At 40.7% G+C, this 23,546-nt stretch overlaps 1 protein-coding gene across 1 annotated transcript; it reads right to left on the bottom strand.

Annotated features, from left to right (window-relative positions):
* Positions 1–373: 373 nt before the first annotated feature.
* LOC311146751 (regulator of G-protein signaling 5-like) lies at positions 374–2,546 on the bottom strand. Its single transcript, XM_084183315.1, has 5 exons — positions 2,386–2,546; positions 2,113–2,202; positions 1,899–1,960; positions 1,375–1,541; positions 374–1,158 (listed from the first exon to the last, which is right to left on the bottom strand). Exons 1-5 carry the CDS (start codon positions 2,427–2,429, stop codon positions 982–984), a joined length of 540 nt encoding a protein of 179 aa, XP_084039441.1. The 5' UTR covers positions 2,430–2,546; the 3' UTR covers positions 374–981.
* Positions 2,547–23,546: the final 21,000 nt, after the last annotated feature.

The following is a 23,546-nucleotide window of genomic DNA, read 5'->3' as shown; positions in this document are numbered from 1 at the left end:
GGAAGGCTGAGGAGAATTCGCTCTTCCAGATGTTCCTGCGGTCTACCCCCCACATACACAAGAGCCCTGCGACTCGGAGGCAAGGGGTTAATCCCAATCAGATGGGAATCTATGGTGCATGATTAGTGCCCAATGGGCACAGACGTCAATTCAACATTTATTCCACGTAATTTCAATGAAATGACGTGGAAACAACGTTGATTCAACCAATGTGTGCCCAGTGGGTGGTGATTATCTTTTTATAGAGTAAAAGGTTTTCACCCTCGGTCACCTTTCAGTGTATGTGTATGTTAGAGAGGAGACATATTGAATGTTGAATATGTAAGAAAGCTGGATCTGGTAATGAAAATGAATAGAGTAAAACTTAATATCATGATGTTTCATATAGTTCCGTTTATATTCAAATAATTTCCTTTCACATAAGGAGTTCTGGGTATAAAAAAAGTATACATAAATATAATAAAACATGTAGAACAGTACAGTGCTGTACAGTGCAAACATTTCAATACAATTTCTATAACAAAATTAAATAACTGCTAATAAATACAAAAATAAATAGACAGGCATCAGACAATACAACACTATAACAGCTTCTCCATCACTGATTATGCAAAGCTGTCCTTCTTTTCCATCAAATTTTTCTTTCTGCTCAAACTCCATGAACTTCTTTGTGCGTCTTTGACTTCAAGACACATGTTCAACTTTTACAGACTTCAATACCTCAATCTTTATAGTGAGCGGGCTTCTTTCCCAGGCCACAGGACGAGATTTCCAGTCTCAACTTCCGACTGACTTCCAGTTCAATCCAGTTTACATCTTCAGCCCACCCTCCATACTTCTGACCCAGCAGCACAGGACCCCTCCTCCACTGAAGAGGACCCTAGTGAGACCACCTGGTTTCCAGTGTGTGCTTTTCAGCATGCAGTGGGGCTTAACCAGTCTTAACAAGCCTCAACCAGCCTTAACCTGTCTTAACAAGCCTTAAATGGCTTTAACCTGCCGACTGATCTCCAGGTAGGTGGTGGACTTGAGGAAGCGAGGGTAGCAGTCTTTCTCCATCAGGGCGTAGATCTTCTCCTGAGCCAGGCTGAAACAGGACTGGCTGGGGTGCTCCAGATTCTTCTTGGTGATGGCTTTGGTCTCATGGTCGAGGTTGACCTGGGGGAAGAGGAGGGCCATTTGATTACTATGTGTTTTACATGAAACAATGTTTTATTGAGTATTGTTTGTGCACAATGAGTATATTATTTTGTGTGTGTGTGTTTGTATGTGTGCATGTGTTTATGCAGTGTATATCCAATCCACGTATTCCCCTAAAAACAGACTCTGTATGTAGATATAATTTATTAATTGTATATATATATTGATAGTTACCTCTCTTGGTGCGTCACTGCAGACAAACTCCTCATAGATCTTTTTAGCTTTAGCTGATAGCTTTGAGGAGGTATTGGTTATCCTGTAGTCTTCACAGGCCAGGTAGAAAGCTATGTTCTCCTCGCTAAACTCCGACACCAGGAAAGCTCGGAACAAGCACAGTCCATCTGGAAAAGGGAAGGTGAGAATTGCACATTAGCATCTGTGAATCTATCGTAGCACGTCACAACTTCAATTCACTTTGAACTGTGTCCATTTGTGATGTGGAAGCAAGCTGCTTTTCATATAGTGTATATATCAAATAATATCTTTGGATATGATATTATGAGTGCATCCTGCTACTGCTGTTTTGTGTAATGTATTCTGGCTATGTGGGGTACCAGCTACATGGCTTTTCCTATCCACGTTTGCAATACACATGTGTACAATATGTACTTGTAAGCTTGTATAGTATGACTAATTATGTATGGTATATCATTCTAGAAATAAGAAGTATGATAACCCATAGCAAGAGTCAGACTTACTTTGGTTGGACAGCAGGTTCTCAAACGACTCCTTCCATTTTAATGGCTCGCTCTTATTTAACCTGTTGATAAAAAGCATCAGGTTAGTTCATCCAGTCATTACAATATCACTTAGCATTGATTTTGCATAGTATCCTAAAAGTCTCCTACATTTCCCATGCAACATTTTCATTATGTTTTAAAAAAATCTGTATAGCCAAATAGAATATCTGACCTTAGTTTGTCAGTCTTGTTTGAGTGACCGATGATGCTCAGATCTGGCTTTTGTAGAAAACTTCCAAAGAGAGCTTTGAGTTCCTTTGCCCTGAGAAAATAGAGAAAAAGTATACATTAGATTGATGCAATCATTCACACCTTACTTACAACTGATCATCCCATTTCCCCATGAAGTAGCTATGCAATAATTCCCATCCATATAAATCCAAAATGTAAATCCAGTGACATGAAATGTGATGGGATAAAAAGTAGAGATTATGGCAAGACATACCTCTCCAGACATGTGGTAGGCAGTGATTCCAGTCCTCGGCACATGGTGAGTGACGATGAGATGTGATCCTTTGTGCTGTTCACAGTGTCTGTAGTGTTCCCGGAGCTTTGGAGTCTATGATAGCTCTGTCACTGCAGTGAACCTAGTTCTCAGCGTGGTCTGCTGGTTGTGCGTGAAGAGAGTGCTTTTATAGGGCAGTCCCCTCTGTGACATCACGTCTCTCAGCCAATGGCATGAGGACCGTGGGAGGAGGAAGATACTCCCTCATATCAAGCATATAGTGCTGTGAAAAAGTATTTGCCCCCTTTCTAATTTTCTCTACTTTTGCATATTTGTGATACTGAATGTTATCAGATCTTCAACCAAAACCTAATATTAGATAAAGGGAACATAAGTGAACAAATAACACAACAATTACATATTTAATTCAAAAAGTAATTGCACCCTTACACTCAATAACTGGTTGTGCCACCTTTAGCTGCAATGACTCCAACCAAATGCTTCCTGTAGTTGTTGATCAGTCTCTCACGACAATGATCCAAAACACACAATCAAGTCTACATGAAAATTGCTAAAAAGCTACAAATTGGAAGTTTTGGAATGGCCTAGTCAATGTCCAGACCTAATCCCAATTGAGATGTTGTGGCAGGACTTGAAACGAGCAGTTCATGCTTGAAAACCCACACGTCACTGAGTTAAAGCAGTTCTGCATGGAAGAGTGGGCCAAAATTCCTCCACAGCGACATGAGAGACTGATCAACAACTACAGGAAGCATTTGGTTGGAGTCATTGCAGCTAAAGGTGGCACAACCAGTTATTGAGTGTAAGGGGGCAATTACTTTTTCCCACAGGGGAATTGGGTGTTGCATAACTTTGTTTATGAAATAAATGAAATAAATATGTAATTGTTGTGTTATTTGTTCACTTATGTTCCCTTTATCTAATATTACGTTTTGGTTGAAGATCTGATAACATTCAGTATCACAAATATGCAAAAGTAGAGAAAATTAGAAAGGGGCAAATACTTTTTCACAGCACTATAATATAGAGTGCCAAATCCACACAATAATTGATCTAAACTTCAGAAAGTATTCATTCCCCTTGACTTATTCCACATGTTGTTGTGTTACAGCATGAATTCAAAATGGATGAAATATATTTGTTTTCTCACCCATCTACACACAATACCCCATAATGACAAAGTGAAAAAATGTTTTTAGAATGTAAAGAAAATGTATTGAAAATGAAATACAGAAATATCTAATTTATATAAGCATTCACACCCCTGAGTCAATACATGTTAGAATCACATTACTTTCTTTCTGGGTAAGTCTCTAAAAGCGTTAAACACCTGGATTGTACAATATCTTTACATTATTATTTTTCAAATTATTCAAGCTCTGTCAAGTTTGTTGTTGATCATTGCTAGACAGCCATTTTCAAGTATTGCGATAGATTTAAGCTGATTTAAGTCAAAACTGTAACTAGGCCACTCAGGAACATTCAATGTCATCTTGGTAAGCAACTTCAGTGTATATTTGGCCTTGTGTTGTAGGTTATGAAAAATTTATGCACTCACTAACTGTAAGTCTGCTAAATGACTAAAATGTAAATGTAATTTTTTTTATTGTCCTGCTGAAAGTTGAATTTGTCTCCCAGTGTCTGTTGGAAAGCAGACTGAACCAAGTTTTCTAGGATATTGCCTGTGCTTAGGTCTATTCCCCCCATAAAAAATGACAAGCATACCCATAACATGACGCAGCCACCACCATGCTTGAAAATATGAAGAGTGGTACTCAGTCAGTGATGTGTTGTGTTGGATTTGCCTGAAACATAAAGCTTTGTATTCAGGACATAAAGTTCATTTCTTTGCCACATTTTTTGCGGTTTTACTTTAGTGCCTAAATGCAAATAGGATGCATGTTTTGGAATATTCTTATTCTGTACAGGCTTCCTTCTTTTCACTCTGTCATTTAGGTTAGTATTGTGGAGCAACTACAATGTTGTTGATCCATCCTCAGTTTTCTCCTATCACAGCCATTCAACTCTGTAACTGTTTTATAGTCACCATTGGCCTCAGGGTGAAATCCCTGAGTGGTTTCCTTCCTCTCCGGCAACTGAGCTAGGAAGGACGCCTATGTCTTTGTAGCGACTGGGTGTATTGATACACCATCCAAAGTGTTGCCACATGCGCCGAATACAACAGGTGTAGACCTTACAGTGAAATGCTTACTTACAAGCCCTTAACCAACAATGCAGTTTTTAAGAAGAAAAAAAAAGTGTTAAGTAAAAAATAGATAAGTAAAAAATAAAAATAGCAAATAATTAAAGAGCAGCAGTAAAATAAAATAACAGTAGGGAGGTTATATACAGGGGGTACCGGTATAGAGTCAATGTGCGGGGCGCCGGTTAGTGGAGGTAGTTGATGTAATAGGAACATGTGGGTAGAGTTAAAGTGACTATGCATAGATAATAAACAGAGTAGCAGCAGCGTAAAAGAGGGGGTGGGGGTGTGGTGGGGTGGGGGGGCAATGCAAATAGTTTGGGTAGCCATGATTAGCTGTTCAGGAGTCTTATGGCTTGGGGGTAGAAGCTGTTAAGAAGCCTTTTGGAACTAGATTTGGCGCTCCGGTACCGCTTGCCGTGCGGTAGCAGAGAGAACATTATATGACTAGGGTGGCGGGAGACTTTGACAATTTTTAGGGCCTTCCTCTGACACCGCCTGGTATAGAGGTCCTGGATGGCAGGAAGCTTGGCCCCAGTGATGTACTGGGCTGTACGCACTACACTCTGTAGTGCCTTGTGGTCGGAGGCCGAACAGTTGCCATACCAGGCGGTGATGCAACCAGTCAGGATGCTCTCGATGGTGCAGCTGTAGAACTTTTTGGGATCTGAGGACCCATGCCAAATCTTTTCCGTCTCCTGAGGGGGAATAGGCTTTGTCGTGCCCTCTTCACGACTGTCTTGGTATGTTTGGACCATGATAGTTTGTTGGTGATGTGGACACCAAGGAACTTGAAGCTCTCAACCTGCTCCACTACAGCCCCGTCGATGAGAATGGGGGCATGCTCAGTCCTCTTTTTTTTCCTGTAGTCCACAATCATCTCCTTTGTCTTGATCACATTGAGGGAGAGGTTGTTATCCTGGCACCACACGGCCAGGTCTCTGACCTCCTCCATATAGGCTGTCTCATCATTGTCGGTGATCAGGCCTACCACTGTTGTGTTGTCGGCAAACTTAATGATTGTGTTGGAGTCGTGCCTGGCCATGCAGTCGTGGGTGAACAGGGAGTACAGGAGGGGTCTGAGAACGCACCCCTGAGGGTCCCCCGTGTTGAGGATCAGCGTGGCAGATGTGTTGTTACCTACCCTTACCACCTGGGGGCGGCCCGTCAGGAAGTCCAGGATCCAGTTGCAGAGGGAGGTGTTTAGTCCCAGGGTCCTTAGCTTAGTGATTAGCTTTGAGGGCACTATGGTGTTGAACGCTGAACTGTAGTCAATGAATAGCATTCTCACGTAGGTGTTCCTCTTGTCCAGCTGGGAAAGGGCAGTGTGGAGTGCAATAGAGATTGCATCATCTGTGGATATGTTGGGGCGGTATATAAATTGGAGTGGGTCTAGGGTTTCTGGGATAATGGTGTTGATGTGAGCCATGACCAGCCTTTCAAAGCACTTCATGGCTACAGACGTGAGCGCTATGGGTTGGTAGTCATTTAGGCAGGTTATCTTAGTGTTCTTGGGCACAGGGACTATGGCAGTCTGCTTGAAACATGTTGGTATTACAGACTCAGTCAGGGACATGTTGAAAATGTCAGTGAAGACACTTGCCAGTTGGTCAGCGCATGCTCGGAGTACACGTCCTGGTAATCCGTCTGGACCTGCGGCCTTGTGAATGTTGACCTGCTTAAAAGTCTTACTCACATCGGCTACAGAGAGCGGGATCACATAGTCATCCTGAACTGGTGATGCTCTCATGCATGCTTCAGAGTTGCTTGCCTCGAAGCGAGCATAGAATTGATTTAGCTCATCTGGTAGGCTTGTGTCACTGGGCAGCTCACGGCTGTGCTTCCCTTTGTAGTCTGTAATAGTTTGCAAGCCCTGCCACATCCGATGAGCGTCGGAGCCGGTGTAGTACGATTCAATCTTAGTCCTGTATTGACTCTTTGCCTGTTTGATGTTTCGTTGGAGAGCATAGCGTGATTTCTTATAAGCGTCTGGGTAAAAGCCCTGCTCCTTGAAAGCGGCAGCTCTAACCTTAAGCTCAGTGCGGATGTTGCCTGTAATTCATGGCTTCTGGTTGGGGTATGTACGTACGGTCACTGTGGGGATGATGTCATCGATGCACTTATTGATGAAGCCAATGACTGATGTGGTGTACTCCTCAATGCTATATTCCAGTCTGTGCTAGCAAAACAGTCCTGTAGCTTAGCATCTACGTCATCTGACCACTTCCTTATTAACCGAGTCACTGGTGTTTCCTGCTTTAGTTTTTGGTTATAAACAGGAATCAGGAGGATAGAGTTATGGTCAGATTTACCAAATGGAGGGCGAGGGAGAGCTTTGTACGCGTCTCTGTGTCTGGAGTAAAGGTGGTTCAGAGTTTTTTTTGGTTGCACATTTAACATGCTGGTAGAAATTAGGTAGAACTGATTTAAGTTTCCCTGCATTAAAGTCCCTGGCCACTAGGAGCGCTGCCTCTGGATGAGCGTTTTCCTGTTTCCTTATGGCCTTATACAGCTCATTGAGTGCAATCTTAGTGCCAGCATCGGTTTGTGGTGGTAAATAGACAGCTACGAAAAATATAGATGAAAACTCTCTTGGTAAATAGTGTGGTCTACAGCTTATCATGAGATACTCTATCTCAGGCGTGCAAAACCTAGAGACTTCCTTAGTATTAGATTTTATGCACCAGCTGTTGTTTACAAATATACACAGACCGCCACCCCTTGTCTTACCGGAGTCAGCCGGTACAAATAACGCGAAAAAACACATATAATAAATAGTACAATTGGTTAGAGGGCTGTAAAACGGCAGCCATGCTTTTTTATTGAATAAGTTGTCCTCGATAGGCCTGAGCTCTGACCCCTGTTCATGGTTTCATGATTATCTTAGTGACAGAACTCAGGCCATCGTGATTGATGGGGTTAAATCTGAATTTCTTGAAGTACATAAAGGTGTACCACAAGGGTTGATTTTGGGACTTGCTCTCTTCACTATTTATATAAGCACCATTGGTCAATTGGTCTTTTAAAAATGGTAAACTTAATCTCTATGAGGATAATACTATTATGTATGCTATTGCCCCGACTGTTGATCTGGCTGTGTCAAAACTACAGTCAAATTTGTATAGCTATGCAGGAATCCCTTGCTGATTTAAAACTTGTGCTTAATATAGGCAAAATAAAATACATGTTGTTTTCAAACTCTCGTAAGAATGTTTCAGATGAACTACATGTTCACTCATTAGATGGTTCTCCAATCGAACGTGTTCCCGCATATAAATACTTAGGCATTTGGGTTGATAAGGATTTGACATTTAAAAAAACATATAGATGAGCTGGTTAAGAAGCTAAGATTTAAGTTGGCTTTTTCTACAGAAACAGATCGTGCCTTTCTCTAAGCAGTAGGAAGCAGATTATTCAGTCAACCTTTTTATCTGTTCTTGATTATGGTGATATAATTTTTCAAAGTGCAGCTGCTACTACTCTTAAACCTTTGGATGCCATCTACCACAGCGCCCTTCATTTTGTTACAGGTGACAGTTTTGATACTCATCACTGCATCCTGTATCAAAAGGTTGGCTGGACTTTGCTAAAGACCTGTAGATCTCTACATGACTCCCTTTTTGTTTACAAGGCCCTACTTCATAAACTTCCGTCTTATCTAACTTTGCTGTTGAAGTATAGACACCTGAGTTGCCTAACCCATTCACAAGATTGGTTAACTCATGAGGTTCCTAGGGTCTCCACCGAGCTAGGTAAATCTGCTTTTAGTTTTAATGCACCGTATTGATGGAACAAAATTCTAAATACATTTCATCTTGATGTTCTGGTGCCGTTCGGGCAATTTAAAGTATTGATTGGGGACTCATTTGTTGAGGAATGCAACCGTTTTTATGGTTGATATGTGATGTTTTATTTGGGCTTCCCATGACTGTATTTTTGTATTTTCATGTGTGTATATATATATACAGTACCAGTCAAACGTTTGGACACACCTACTCATTCAAGGGTTTTTCTTTATTTTTAATATTTTCTACATTGTAGAATAATAGTGAAGACATCAAAACTATGAAATAACACATATGGAATCATATAGTAACCAAGAAGGTGTTAAACAAATCAAAATATATTCTTCAAATAGCCACCCTTTGCCTTGATGACAGCTTTGCACACTATTGGCATTCTCTCAACCAGCTTCACCTGGAATGCTTTTCCAACTGTCTTGAAGGAGTTCCCACATATGCTGAGCACTTGTTGGCTGCTTTTCCTTCACGCTGCCGTCCGACTCATCCCAAACCATCTCAATTGGGTTGAGGTCGGGTGATTGTGGAGGCCAGATCATCTGATGCAGCACTCCATCACTCTCCTTCTTGGTGAAATAGCCCTTACACAACCTGGAGGTGTGTTGGGTCATTGTCCTGTTGAAAAACAATTGATAGTCCCACCAATCCAAACCAGATGGGATGGCGTATCGCTGCAGAATGCTGTGGTAGCCAGGCTGGTTAAGTGTGCCTTGAATTCTAAATAAATCACAGACAGTGTCACCAGAAAAGCACCCCCAAACCATAACACCTCCTCCTCCATGCTTTACGGTAGGAAATACACATGCGGAGATCATCCATGCACCCACACTGCGTCACACAAAGACACAGAGGTTGGAACCAAAAATCTAACATTTCTACTCCAGACCAAAGGACACATTTCCACCGGTCTAATGTCCATTGCTCGGTTTCTTGGCCCAAGCAAGTCTCTTCTTCTCATTGGTGTCCTTTAGTAGTGGTTTCTTTGCAGCAATTCGACCATGAAGGCCTGATTCACACAGTCCCCTCTGAACAGTTGATGTTGAGATGTCTGTTACTTGAACTCTGTGAAGCATTTATTTGGGCTGCAATTTCTGAGGCTGGTAAGTCTAATGAACGTATCCACTGCAGCAGAGGTAACTCTGGGTCTTCCATTCTTGTGGCGGTCCTCATGAGAGCCAGTTTCATCATAGCGCTTGATGGTTTTTGCGACTGCACTTGAAGAAACGTTCAAAGTTCCTGAAATGTTCCGTATTGACTGACCTTCATGTCTTAAGGTAATGATGGAATGTTGTTTCTCTTTGCTTTTTTGAGCTGTTCTTGCCATAATATGGACTTGGTCTCTTACCAAATAGGGCTATCTTCTGTATACCCCCCCTACCTTGTCACAACACAACTGATTAGCTCAAACGTATTAAGAAGGAAAGAAATTCCACAAATTACCTTTTTGAAGAAAGCACACCTGTTAATTGAAATGCATTCCAGGTGACTACCTCATGAAGCTGGTTGAGAGAAGGCCAAGAGTGTGCAAAGCTGTCATCAAGGCAAAGGGGGGGCTATTTGAAGAATCTCAAATATAAATAGACAACAAGAAATCCACATGGGCCGACCAATTGGATCCCAGTCTGCTTAAGTATGCAGCGCCCATCACTGTTGGCTCAATAACCCACATTTGTTATTTACATTTGTTATCAGGAAATATTCCAAAAGTATGGATATCAGTTATTGTGCTGCCACTCCATAAGGTGGGATAGTAGTGATCTTAATAATTACTGCCGCATTTCAAGGCTTCCTTGTCTAGCTAATATTCTTGAATTCTTGTCATCAAGGCAAAGGGTGACTATTTGAAGAATCTCAAATACAAAATATATTTTTATTTGTGTCACGCCCTGGCTCTGGGGACTCTTTTATGTTGAGCCAGGGTGTTAGTTTCTATGTTGTAGTTTCTATGTGTTTATTCTAGATAGTTTAGATCTATGTTGGCCAGGGTGGTTCCCGATCAGAGGCTGCTGTTGCTCGTTGTCTCTGATTGGGAACCATACTTAGGCCTGTTTTGCACAGTTATTTGTGGGATCTTGTTCTGTATAGGTTTGTGTTGGTGAACCTTTAGACTTCACGTTTCGTTTTGTTGTTTTGTTGATATTGTGCAAAGTACTCATTAAAAGATGTACGCCTATCACGCTGCGCCTTGGTCCGGTTCCTATGACGATCGTGACAATTTGTTTAACACTTTTTTGGTTACTACATGATTCCATATTTGTTATTTCATAGTTTTGATGTCTTCACTATTATTCTATAATGTAAAAAATAAAGAAAAACCTTTGAATGAGTAGGTGTGTCCAAACTTTTGACAGGTAGTGTATATATATATATATATATAGTTTGGGTAAAATGTGTATATTTATGTTGTGTATATACAGGGCAAATTTTTAAAAGAGACCTTGGTCTCAATATGTCTTCCCTGTTAAAACAAATGTTAAATAAAAAACAAACAAACCCAAAAAAAACAGGTGCCCTTCTTGGAAAAAAAGGCATTGGAAAACCTCCCTGGTCTTTGTGGTTGAATCTGTGTTTGAAATTCACTGCTCGATTGAGGGACCTTACAGATAATGTATGTGTGGGGTACAGAGATGAGGTAGTGATTCAACATCATGTCACACTATTATTGCACACAGAGTGAGTCCATGCAACTTATTATGTGACTTGTTAAGCACATTTTTACTCCTGAACTTATTTAGGCTTGCCATAACAAAGGGGTTGAATACTTATTGACTCAAGACATTTCAGCTTTCATTTTTAATTAATTTGTAAACATTTCTAAAAACATAATTCCACTTTGACATTATGGAGTATTGTGTGTAGGCCAGTGACACAAAATCTCAATTTAATCTATTTTAAAATTCAGGCTGTAACACAGCAAAATGTGTAAAAACATCAAGGGGTGTGAAGTATTTCTGAAGGCACTGTATGTTACATGGATTGAGAATTTCCACACTCAAGCAAAAAACATATTTTTGTAGTTGAAGTATTAGGAATCTTTTGCCACTGCAATAAATAATTGCTATGATGCTGAAATTACTACAACACTTAGGGCCGGTTTCCCAGACACATATTAGGCCTAGTCTTGGACTATAAATGTCCCCTGTAGCTCAGTTGGTAGAGCATGGCGCTTGCAATGCCAGGGTTGTGGGTTCGTTTCCCACAGGGGGCCAGTATGAAAATGTATGCACTCACTAAACTGTAAGTCGCTCTGGATAAGAGCATCTGCTAAATGACTAAAATGTAAATGTAATAAAGCGTGCTCAATAGAGAATCTCAATTGAAGCTGCTTTTTAGTCCAAGACTAGGTTTAAAATCCGGATATACGGGAAATCAAAGAGGAAAGCTATTTCTCCCAGTGGCCCAACTGTCAAAAGCATAAACCTTCCATTTTGGGGTAGATGAGAAATCCTTTATTTTATTTTAAGTGAGACAGAGTCGAAATCAAAACTGTATCTGGTAAATCTCAAGTGTGAAACGGGAACGGGGAAAGGAATTAGGCAAAACAGGAAAAGAGGGTAGACGAGATGATCCCTTGGAAGGACTGAAGTAATGGCCAACTAAAACAATGAGACTGCTTCCCAGAAACTCTTCAACATGATTCAAAATGTCACACATAGTTTGGTTATGTATGGGTCAAAACTACGGACCTCGTGACTCGGCTTCCGTGTTACAGTAATAGGCCATTGGGAAATGGTGGTCTACTCCATTCTGCTTATCCATGGGTTATTCACGGTTGCGTTAGTCCATTGTTTATGAACGTTCTCTTGAGGACGCCCAACTTTTCAAGCTTATCCATTCATTCTAAACGGAGGCTGATGATGATTTTGTCTAAGTTACACTACAGTGTCTTGGAAATACGATGACATTGCTTAAGTAGGCAAATAATTAGTAGGAACCCACTTTGTCTCTGTATAGACTGTGGGACTACTGGGAACCATCATACAGTAATGACATCACAATGATGACAAAAGCTTTTCCAATAATTATTTGCCTCCTTTAGAAATGTAATCATTTCCCCAAGCCACTATAATGCACTTTAGATTACATTTCATCAGCGCCAATTGAGAATGCATTGGGTAGAACTTTCAGTCGATCCTCAAAGAACTTTCACCAATGTAGTGACCTGAAACCCATGAATAGCTGAAGGATCAAAATACTTTTCTCATTGGGGTCATCTATATAAGAGAGTATCTGGAGTAGACACTGCTGAATGAGGAAAACTTTAAAACTTCTGTAGTTACAGATGTAGGATCTTAATTTAATCACCCTGTTGCTGGATAACTTTCCTGCAATGCAGGACATTTTAAACTTGTAGTGTATTTGAGGTTTAAAAAGGCTTCTGAAGTTTGTAATTTCCATGAAAAAATGTATCAACCCCTACAGAAATGTCCATTAATTATAATCCACATAATAATTCACATTTCCTGTTGCTGCAGGATTATTTTCCTGCTTTAGCAAACTGGCTCAAATTAAGATCCTACACCTGTACGTATTATCAAATGGTTCTCTTTAATGGGGCTCTGTTGATGTGGGTAGTCATTGGAGAGTCTTGCTATTCCAAAAAAGGAAAGGTTACAGCATCACCCATAAATGTGTCAAAGCTTCACTATGTCCACAGGTCGTATGCTTTAAAAACATTTTTTTATAGAATGAGCACCATGAATTAAAGATCTTGTTTTGCTGTCATTTATGGGTGGTGCTATCATCTTTGCTTTTTTGAGTACCAGGGATTTTCAAAACGTATGCCTTGGTCTGAGTGTATCCTTACTGGTACTCCAAGCATTTATAATGTTTTTATTTGTGGTGTTATACCGACCCTCCTGCCCCCTATGGAATTGGATTTGTCCAATTTGATTATGCTGTATGGCTACCAGGTATTGTGTGTGAGTGAACTAGTGTAATGGAGAGAGCATAGACAATTTCAAATACAAATGCCCGTACTTTGACGGAACGAAAATAAATGGGCAAAACATATTTTTTATGACGGTCTCTTATGAAATGTGTGTTGACGTCATCCACCAGTTGCACTGGTTAGTGACATGGAAACTTTGGGTATTTGCCGCTTTATCTGGAATTCAATTAAACTAACGTTACATTCTGTTGTCACTGAACAATAAGACTAAAAAACCTTAGTGTTACTACTCTTTAAGTGAATTGGATGATAGCCATTTTTTTATCATGTCTAAGTTCACTAGGCCTGAAGACTCTATGGCCTATTTTCCTGCTCTAGGGTTGATGTTTTTAAGGACATTGTAACTTGTACAACTTTTGGCTTTATGCCAATGGAATCTTCCACATAGAGTAAACATGTTTTCCACAGCCATAACCATCATGGGGTTGAATTACATAAATTGTGACGGAATGAGCCAGATCTATTTCAATACAAACTCTGTTATTCTGACTTCTCTGATGTTGTTGGCGTTGAAGAGCGTCAGCGGCGAAACATTCTTGTTAATAATGTTTGTAATTTGATCAACATAACAGGCAGCTGCTGGTTCTATCAGTTAGCGTATGAAAACTGACTTTACACTGTTGTAATATTAATAATAATCATATATTTATTTTATATAGCACTTTTCATTACGAACAGAATATCAATTTCGCTTTTAAAAACAAACAAAAACAGATGGTAGATTCTTGGGTGATTGGCTTCCACAGCTTCAGATGATAGGGCTTTGAGGCAGTATGGATAGGTAGTTGCTTGAGCGGGTGGAGCATAGATGGTACAGCAAAGGAGAAAAATGTCAGTCAGGCAAAGGAGCTCTTCACCAGGCACTTTTGACCACAGCTCAATATTCAGCTCAACTCTGTAGGTAGGCTGGATCATCAAATCCTGAAAGCGTAGCATCCACCTGGGTGATGCTTCGACGGCTGTAAAAGCATCAGAAAAGACCACCACACCTTGGTAGTATCCGGAACAGTCCCGCACTCTCTCATCCCGCACACCACTTTCAACCTCCTTTCAGGCACCGGGGCAGGCACCGGGGCAGGTGGAAAGCCGGTGCTGTGTTGATGCATCGTTCAAATAGTTAGCTAGCTAGCCAAGCCACATAAACATACTTGCCATCACCAGTGCTGCAACTCCATGGGTTACCACCGGATATTTTAGGTCAACCCTCAACTAGTTATCAAAAAAAAAAAAGTTGATTGAAATAAATGCTATTTAAAAACAGTTAAGACTGTCAAATATTTACAAATGTACTGCAGCTCTCTGCCATGTACAATACTTTAATGAATGCAGTTTTCTAGCTTTAAGACAAACAAATTAGCTGAACATTGTTTGTGTCATAAAAACCTTAAGTCAGTTGTCATCCTGACACCGTGTTATTTCTGTTTATAACCTTTGTTATGTCATGATTATGACAGTGTTACGTAGCCCTCATGACGTAGGGTTCATGTAAATCGTTACCAGATTTTGGACAGTAGTGTGTCAGAGGAGCAGATGATATGTTGGTTACAAATTCTTTGCGTCCTCTTAGGATTTCAGGGTCAGAGACTCACTCACTACTACTGTACTCAGTAAAGACACATGGCAAAAAGTATGACATTTATCCTAAAGAGGGACTGAAATGTATCCTCAAGATTATGTGCTAGTGTGGGCTGTAGCAGGTAGCTTAGTGGTTAAGAGCGTTGTGCCAGTAACCGAAAGGTCGCTGGTTCTAATCCCCGAGCCGACTAGGTGAAAAATCTGTCGATGTGCCCTTGAGCAAGGCGCTTAACCCTAATTGCTCCTGTAAATCGCTCTGGATTAGAGCGTCTGCTAAATGACTAATTATTATTAGCAGGAGCAATTAGGGTTAAGCGCCTTGCTCAAGGGCACATCGACAGATTTTTCACCTAGTCGGCTCGGGGATTAGAACCAGCGACCTTTCGGTTACTGGCACAACGCTCTTAACCACTAAGCTACCTGCTACAGCCCACACTAGTACATAATCTTGAGGATACATTTCAGTCCCTCTTTAGGATAAGTGTCAATAAATGTCATACTTTTTGCCATGTCAAACCTTAGACAATGTTTGAATGACAGAAAGCAGTAGGAGGCTATAGAAATGAATCTTAGAAATGTGTAGTTATACAGGGGAGGGTGAAGTCCCTGTTATGGAATACTAATATAAAAACGTGTGCCAATGTGATGCTACCCTTTTGAATTTGATTGAGTTTTATGGAGACTGTGGCACAATGTCTTTTTGGTTTTACCTTACATAATCACGTTTAGCTTTTGTGCTTGAATAAGGTTATTTTCATGGTAATGATAGAATACAAAATATTGTGTCCATTTTTTATTCTTTAGTATAACGTGATAGGCATAAATGTTGTTTCAGGATGTCAGGTGAGAAAAGCATTTTGACATGTTTGGCAACTTTGAAATGTTTGTCTTTAAGAGTTCAGCTTTCTCATGGGTGACATTGTTTTGATTATGACTTTATGGACTCATCAGGGAGTTGGACTCCCCACAATTTCCTGTCCTCTTGTGGTGGTGGGATTTCTCATCTCAACTTAAATGGGGAGTTTGGGGCAGCGAGACCTAAGGCCTTAAGAGCTGGAAATCGGGAATGGGAAATATGGGAATTCCAGCCAATCTGTCTGGTCCCCAAGCTTCCGACCCCAAATATTTGACTGGATCCCAAAAACCAGTTTGCATTCTTCTGTCTTACTCCTCGCTTGAAGGCGGTCCATCTGTGTAAATAGAGAGAGAAGCTTTTGGAAAATTGTGACAGTTTTTAGACCAATCAGTTAAGGGACATGGTTCCAACGGCTGCCAAACCAGCCCACTGGGCACAGACTTCAATTCAACGTCTATTCCATCGTTGGTTCAAAGTGATTTCATTGAAATGATATGGAAACAAAGTTGATTCAACCAATGTGTACCCAGTGGGAGGGTTGTGGGTATGATTCCTGCATGGGCCACATACTGAATATAGCTATGTGTCTCCATCAATGTCGACAGTTCTGCTAGTCGTTTTGGATAAAGGTATCTTCTAAATTACAATATTATTTACTATTATTACATACAACATTTATCAGTAACTCTCGTGTGTGACTGTTGTCTCTTCTAGTATTTTTTTTTTGTCATTACTTGTAACTCAGTGAATGAAACAACTAATTTAGTCTAAATCACCACTAAAGCCAAGGAAATCTCTAAGTCAATTAGATGATTTTTGGTTTTGTGTCAGGGCTGCAGACAAGGCATTGAATCCTGACCATCTGGCAGTAGATCTGGAAGTCATCCATATTCAACCATCTGAATGACTGTCTGATAGAACAAGTTGAGTCCAACCTCATGTATCACAACTAAGATGTTAAGCCAATGTGGATAAACGATCGGGCACACCTTATCTGCGGAGGATCAAATGTCAACCAGATATTTGTGGGTTTTGCAAAGCTTTTGCCTAGGATGAAATCCATTTGAACTCTGTTATACAAACACCGTTCTAGCTTCTGTTGGAATAATAATTGAAGCACGCGGTCTCACAATGTAATCCATGCAGTCAGGTGTTGAGTAAGAGCATACAGTCGCTGATACATTGCCCATGGGTCTTAATGACATACCAGATGCTACCAAGCTATGGATTTTAAACAGACAGCTTGCTATAAATTAATGCACCCCTTGTTTTTCACTCATTATGTGCTACAAGAGAAGCTTCTGTTCTGAATGAAATGAAATACTGTCCATATGTGGCCAACACTAAAACGACGATTTCAACCAATGAGTTTGATCTGCTTTTTAATCATAAAAATAAAATTAAATGATTGAGTGTTGAGTATGAGGATAATGTTCCTGATACACTGCTTATAAATCTTTTTTTAAAGAACTAAGTAAGAACTACTTTACCACTAACAGTTAAGTCTATAAACTACTTACCCTACAACCCCTGTTTAAGGTACCTTAATTTAAAGTGTTAATCAAAAAAGTGTATTATTGGACCAAACATATTTGACCCTTGCATTCTACAAGGAGTATGTCACGGAAATTAACTCAATCAATCAATCAAGTCTATTTTATAAAGCCCTTTTTACATCATCAGATACCCAGTTAAAAACCCCATAGAGCAAGCAATGTAGAGGCAGAATCACAGTGGCCAGGAAGAACAGAGGCAGAAGCACAGTGGCCAGGAAGAACAGAGGCAGAAGCACAGTGGCCAGGAAGAACAGAGGCAGAAGCACAGTGGCCCGGAAGAACAGAGGCAGAAGCACAGTGGCCAGGAAGAACAGAGGCAGAAGCACAGTGGCCAGGAAGAACAGAGGCAGAAGCACAGTGGCCAGGAAGAACAGAGGCAGAAGCACAGTGGCCAGGAAGAACAGAGGCAGAAGCACAGTGGCCAGGAAGAACAGAGGCAGAAGCACAGTGGCCAGGAAGAACAGAGGCAGAAGCACAGTGGCCAGGAAGAACAGAGGCAGAAGCACAGTGGCCAGGAAACTCCCTAGAAAGGCAGAAACCTAGGAAGAAACATAGAGAGTAACCACGCTCCGTGGGGTGGTCAGTCCTATTCTGGCTGTACCAGGTAGTGGTTTAAGAGTACATGTGGCCTTGAGGCCAGATCGTTTTCAAGACTCTCAAACGTTCATAGATGACCAGCAGGGTCAAATAATAACCACGATGGCTATAGAGGGTGCAACAGTTCAACACTTCAGGATTCAACGTCAGTTGGCTTTCATAGTCAGGCATTCAAGTTTCAAAGACTGGGGACAGGAACAGCCAGGAACTAACACTTTCTCAATGTTTTATTTGCTAATAATTCCCTGAATTAAAAATTTAATTTCACAGCTAAACAGAGAGTACTTGATTACCTCAGACATAGCCTAAAGATAATGAAGTGCAAATGTCATAATGTTTTTCACAGAAAACTCTACAGGGGGCAACGAGCACTCTTTCGCTAGCCTAGAAACAAGATGGCCGACCCGGGGGGAAAACCATATCAGTGGGATGCTAGTACACAGAAGGCTAATTGGGAACATTGTCAGAAATCCACTTGCAGAGAGGAGAAAGCTATTTTATAGGAATTGATTAACTTCAATACTCAACTAATGCATCCTTTCTGATTCTGTAGTGGTTGCCTTACAAAAAGCTATGATGAGCAGGAACACAGATATATTAATGCTGGTAAACAACAGGGGGGATGTCACGTTGGTGTCACCGAGTGCAACATCGAGGGCAACAGAGGAGAAAGTCTGTCCCTTTCATTATACCATAATAATGTCAAATCATGCAAGCCTACACACCACCAAGCCTACACACCACCAAGCCTACACACCACCAAGCCTACACACCACCAAGCCTACACACCACCAAGCCTACACACATTTACATTTACATTTTAGTCATTTAGCAGACGCTCTTATTCAGAGCGACTTACAGTTAGTGAGTGCATACATTTTTCACACACCACCAAGCCTACACTGCATGTTTTCTGCTTCTCCACTTAACTTGATGCTAACAGGCCTAGTTCCTGGTACAGTTCCAGAGAGTTCAAACGCTTGCGGATATATTGATGAACTCGTAGGCTTTCTTACCGGTCAGATCGCCATAACACAAGACGTCAAACTTTGATTCAATGACATTTCGGACTGTGTTTATTAGTTGTGCTTACTTAGCAAAACATGTCCTGCCACACTGCAAAACCATTACAACGGGGCCAATAGGTGAAAGCGCACTTACATAATGCATGAACGACAGGGTTTGAACCCAGTATTTTGTGCGCACCTGAGGGCGGTGTTAGCCCACTGAGCTAAAGCTTAGGCATTAGTCCAGGGAGCTAACGCAAGTCTTCCGGTTTCAGACAAGGTTACTCATTACGTGAGCGTGAAGGACCGAACCACTTCCATTACACTTCAACCCCCTTTGACCTCGTCCTCCTCACAGAGACTAATCCACATCAGGGCACCTATGTGGCTGACTGGGATTGAATTTGGATCTCCTGGACAAACAAGACTGTATTAGAGCTCAGACAGTGCGACAACATCGGCTCAACGATGATCACCTGCTTGTTGTCGACGAACAGTGGCGATTTGCTCCGGTTCCACACTTAGAATGGTCAGGAAATGTACAGAAAATTACAGGGGATAATCTGGTCAGAGGCAATAGGACGGCCACCCACTGCTTTTAACTATTTGTTGTCGCTGTGTGTCCGAGTTCTTAGTCCTCTGAGTGTAGCCTAGTCATTAGCTTGGGCGGCTAACGAAAGTCTTTAGGTTTCAGGCAATATGTCAGCCTGATGCACCAATCTACCTTTGTTACTTTTGTCAATTAACCATTAGCATCAAAGAGTTACTTCTCTGCCTCTTCCTGATTTCCTAACGGGCTGGCCCCAGGTGCTGAAGGTAGGCTAAAACACCTCTACCACGCTGACCCTTAACACGGGGGCACCTCAGGGGTGTGTGCTTAGTCCCCTCCTGTACTCCTTGTTCACCCACAGCTGTGTGGCCACGCACGACTCCAACACCATCATCAAGTTTGCTGACAACATGACGGTGGTAGGCCTGATCACCAACGCCGATGAGTCAGCCTACAGGGAGGAGGTCAGAGACTTAGCAGCGTGGTGCCAGGACAACAACCTCTCCCTCAACATCAGACCAAGGAGCTGATCGTGGACTATAGGAGAAAGAGGGGAGAGCACGCCCCCATCCACATCGACAGGGCTGTTGTGGAGCGGGTCGAGAGCTTCAAGTTCCTTGGCATCCACATCACTAAGGACTTAACATGGACCACACACACCCACACAGTCATGAAGAGGGCATGGCAGCAAAATTATACAGCTGCACCATCGAGAGCATCTTCACTGGCTGCATCACCGCTTGACTGCAAAGCTCTACAAAGGGTGGTGTGGACAGTTCAGTACTTCACTGGGGCCGAGCTCCCTGCCATCCAGGACCTCTATATCAGGCGGTGTCAGAGGAAGGCCGGAAAAATTGCCAAAGACTCCTACCTCAAATACCTTATTATTATCTATCCTGATGCCTAGTCACTTTACCCTGCCTTCATGTACATATCTACCTCAAATACCTTATTATTATCTATCCTGATGCCTAGTCACTTTACCCTGCCTTCATGTATATATCTACCTCAAATACCTTATTATTATCTATCCTGATGCCTAGTCACTTTACCCTGCCTTCATGTACATATCTACCTCAAATACCTTATTATTATATATCCTGATGCCTAGTCACTTTATCCTGCCTTCATGTACATATCTACCTCAAATACCTTATTATTATCTATCCTGATGCCTAGTCATTTTACCCTGCCTTCATGTACAGATCTACCTCAAATACCTTGTACCTCTGCACATTGATCTGGTACAGGTACTCCCTGTATATAGCTCCATTGTTTTGTATTTTATTTTATTCCTCTTGTGTTAGTTACTATTTAATGTATTATTATTATTTTAAAACTCTGCATCGTTGGGAAAGGTTCGTAAGCAAGCATTTCACTGTAAAGTCTAAACCAGTTGTATTCGGCGCATGTGAAATATACACTTTGATTTGATTTTAATTTGTCGATTAAAACTTCAAACTCAAGATCAGTGGTTTCCCACTGGGCACAAACTGGTTGAATCAATGTTGTTTCAACTTAATTTTGTCAATGTATTGTGAAGTGGAATCTACAGTGGCTTGCGAAAGTATTTGTGGCTTTGACTAGGCCATTCCAAGACATTTAAATGTTTAACCACTTGAGTGTTGCTTTAGCAGTATGCTTAGGGACATTGTCCTGCTGGAAGGTGAACCTCCGTCCCAGTCTCAAATCTCTGGAAGACTGAAACAAGTTTCCCTCAAGAATTTCCCTGTATTTAGCGCCATCCATCATTCCTTCAATTCTGACCAGTTTCCCAGTCCCTACCGATGAAAAACATCCCCACAGCATGATGCTGCCACCATCATGCTTCACTGTGGGTATGGTGTTCTCGGGGTGATGAGAGGTGTTGGGTTTGCGCCAGACATAGCGTTTTCCTTGATGGCCAAAAAGCTCAATTTTAATCTCATCTGACCAGAGTACCTTCTTCCATATGTTTGGGGAGTGTCCCACATGCCTTTTGGCGATCATATGACACTTAGATTGCACACAGGTGGACTTTATTTAACTTATTATGTGACTTCTGAAGGGAATTGGTTGCACCAGATCTTATTTAGGGGCTTCATAGCAAAGGGGGTGAATACATATGCACGCACCACTTTTCCATTATTTATTCTTGAAAAAAAATTTAAACAAGTAATTTTTTTCATTTCACTTCACCAATTTGGACTATTTTGTGTATGTCCATTACATGAAGTCCAAATAAAAATCAATTTAAATTACAGGTTGTAATGCAACAAAATAGGAAAAACGCCAAGGGGGATGAATACTTTTGCAAGGCACTGTATGTGGAAAATATATTGGATTTGAAAAAGTAATCAACTGTTGTTTTGAGGGTGAAATTTCAACCACAGGATTATGTCATCATGGTAACCAAATTTCAACATAGACAAACCAAGTATAAAGTATGTTGAATTTGTACCTTTAAAACAACATGAGATCTTCAACATTATATCCACTATCAGAAAATAAAACTATAGGTTTGGCAGCACTTCCTATTGGAGAATTTATCCATCTAGAGCCACACTTTGGTCTCCCATCCTGGTTTTAACCAAGCCCAACCCTGCTTAGCTATGATATTTGTCACTGGCTATTACCAATGTGCTATTGTGAGAATGATTGTTGAGAGTTTTCTACTTAAACACTAAATATATTCACTGTTGCTATCGAAGCCGTTCCAAAGGGGAGGTTTAACAGAGCAAATGAAATGTGAACATACTTTATCACTCATACAGTATATCATCAACGATGCTATTTAGGCCTATATAGCATTTGCAAGGTCATCAACAGCTATTGTTTCAATTCAACCCAGGATTCAACTAACAATAGACAATACAATAGGCCTATGGTTTCAAGCTCTGGTTGATATCAAATTTAATGATTTTTAAGGATATTGAACGGTGTTTGGTTGTCAACTTAACCAAATATCAATATTTGAAGGAGATTTTCCATCTGTGCCACCGACTTAGTCTGGTTTTAATTCCAGTTTGTCTACAAATTAATAATTGATATGTTGGATTCACATCTCCATCTCAAACAAAATCTAAGTAAAAAAATAGGACTAAATCAAATCAAACTTTAAATGGACTGGAAAGTTTGATTTGATTTAGTCCTATTTTTTTACTTAGATTTTTGTTTGAGATGGAGATGTGAATCCAACATATAAATTATTCATTTGTAGACAAACTCAAAATAAAGCCAGACTGAGTCAGTGGTACAGATGGAGGTATCCAATCAGAATATAAATCACCTTCAAATGTTGATATTTGGTTATCATCACAATTCAATATCACTTTTGAAATACAATAAATAGTATTGATATGTTGAATAGGTTGAACATTCAACCTTAAAATGATTAACACATCCATGGCCACATTTTGAGTTTACAATAACCTTAAACTATAAATGTATTCTTATGTAATCATATAAAGCATGCATGTTCAAGATAGCATGCATAGATCATCGCAGGTCTGTGGAGATCTTCACAATTGCTGTAATAATCTGTGCAGAATCTCAAACAGCATTGATCACTTGCACCATGTAATGTAATCTCAACTACAATCCAGGTCATTTGGTTGTGCTATTAGATGAAGCACAGTGATAACACATTAAATTGTTGTATAAATAAACAAAATATCTGACATGGTATTCACATGTGAACTTTGCTGTGCTTTTAAATGGTTGAAAGCTCAGTGATAGAAATTTGGGTGACAACTAAACCAAAAATCTGACATAGTTTTTCCATTGGAATTTGGTTGCGCTTCTAGATGGCTGAAAGCATAGTGATAACATTGGGAATTCAACTAACTTTTGGTTGTCTTTTTGAGTGGGTGAATATAGGTTGTAATCTCAGTGATCAATGTCTCAACCAAATATTACGTAATTATCCACATTGAAATGACGTGATGTGCCCAGTGGGTTTTACTGTGTGGTACAGTACCTCGCAAGGACCTTCCAAAGCTTTTATCAAGACAACGGCAAATATCATTACGGCGTTGCGTCGGTGATTCAGCGAAAGTGAATACCA

This window comes from Coregonus lavaretus, assembly GCF_964263955.1.
Source record: "Coregonus lavaretus genome assembly, chromosome: 19".
Lineage (NCBI taxonomy): Eukaryota > Metazoa > Chordata > Actinopteri > Salmoniformes > Salmonidae > Coregonus > Coregonus lavaretus.
Note: the sequence above shows the minus strand (reverse complement) of the source record. Positions and strands in the feature narration are given on the sequence as shown.

What these genes read in the sequence shown, in the direction of transcription:
- LOC311146751 (XM_084183315.1), bottom strand. Translation starts at nt 2,429, where the DNA reads ATGTGCCGAGGACTGGAATCACTGCCTACCACATGTCTGGAGAG. An exon ending in CCTACCACATGTCTGGAGAG is followed by an intron (nt 2,203 to 2,385) that starts GTATGTCTTGCC and finishes CTATTTTCTCAG; the next exon opens with GGCAAAGGAACTCAAAGCTC. An exon ending in GAACCTGCTGTCCAACCAAA is followed by an intron (nt 1,542 to 1,898) that starts GTAAGTCTGACT and finishes TCCCTTTTCCAG; the next exon opens with ATGGACTGTGCTTGTTCCGA.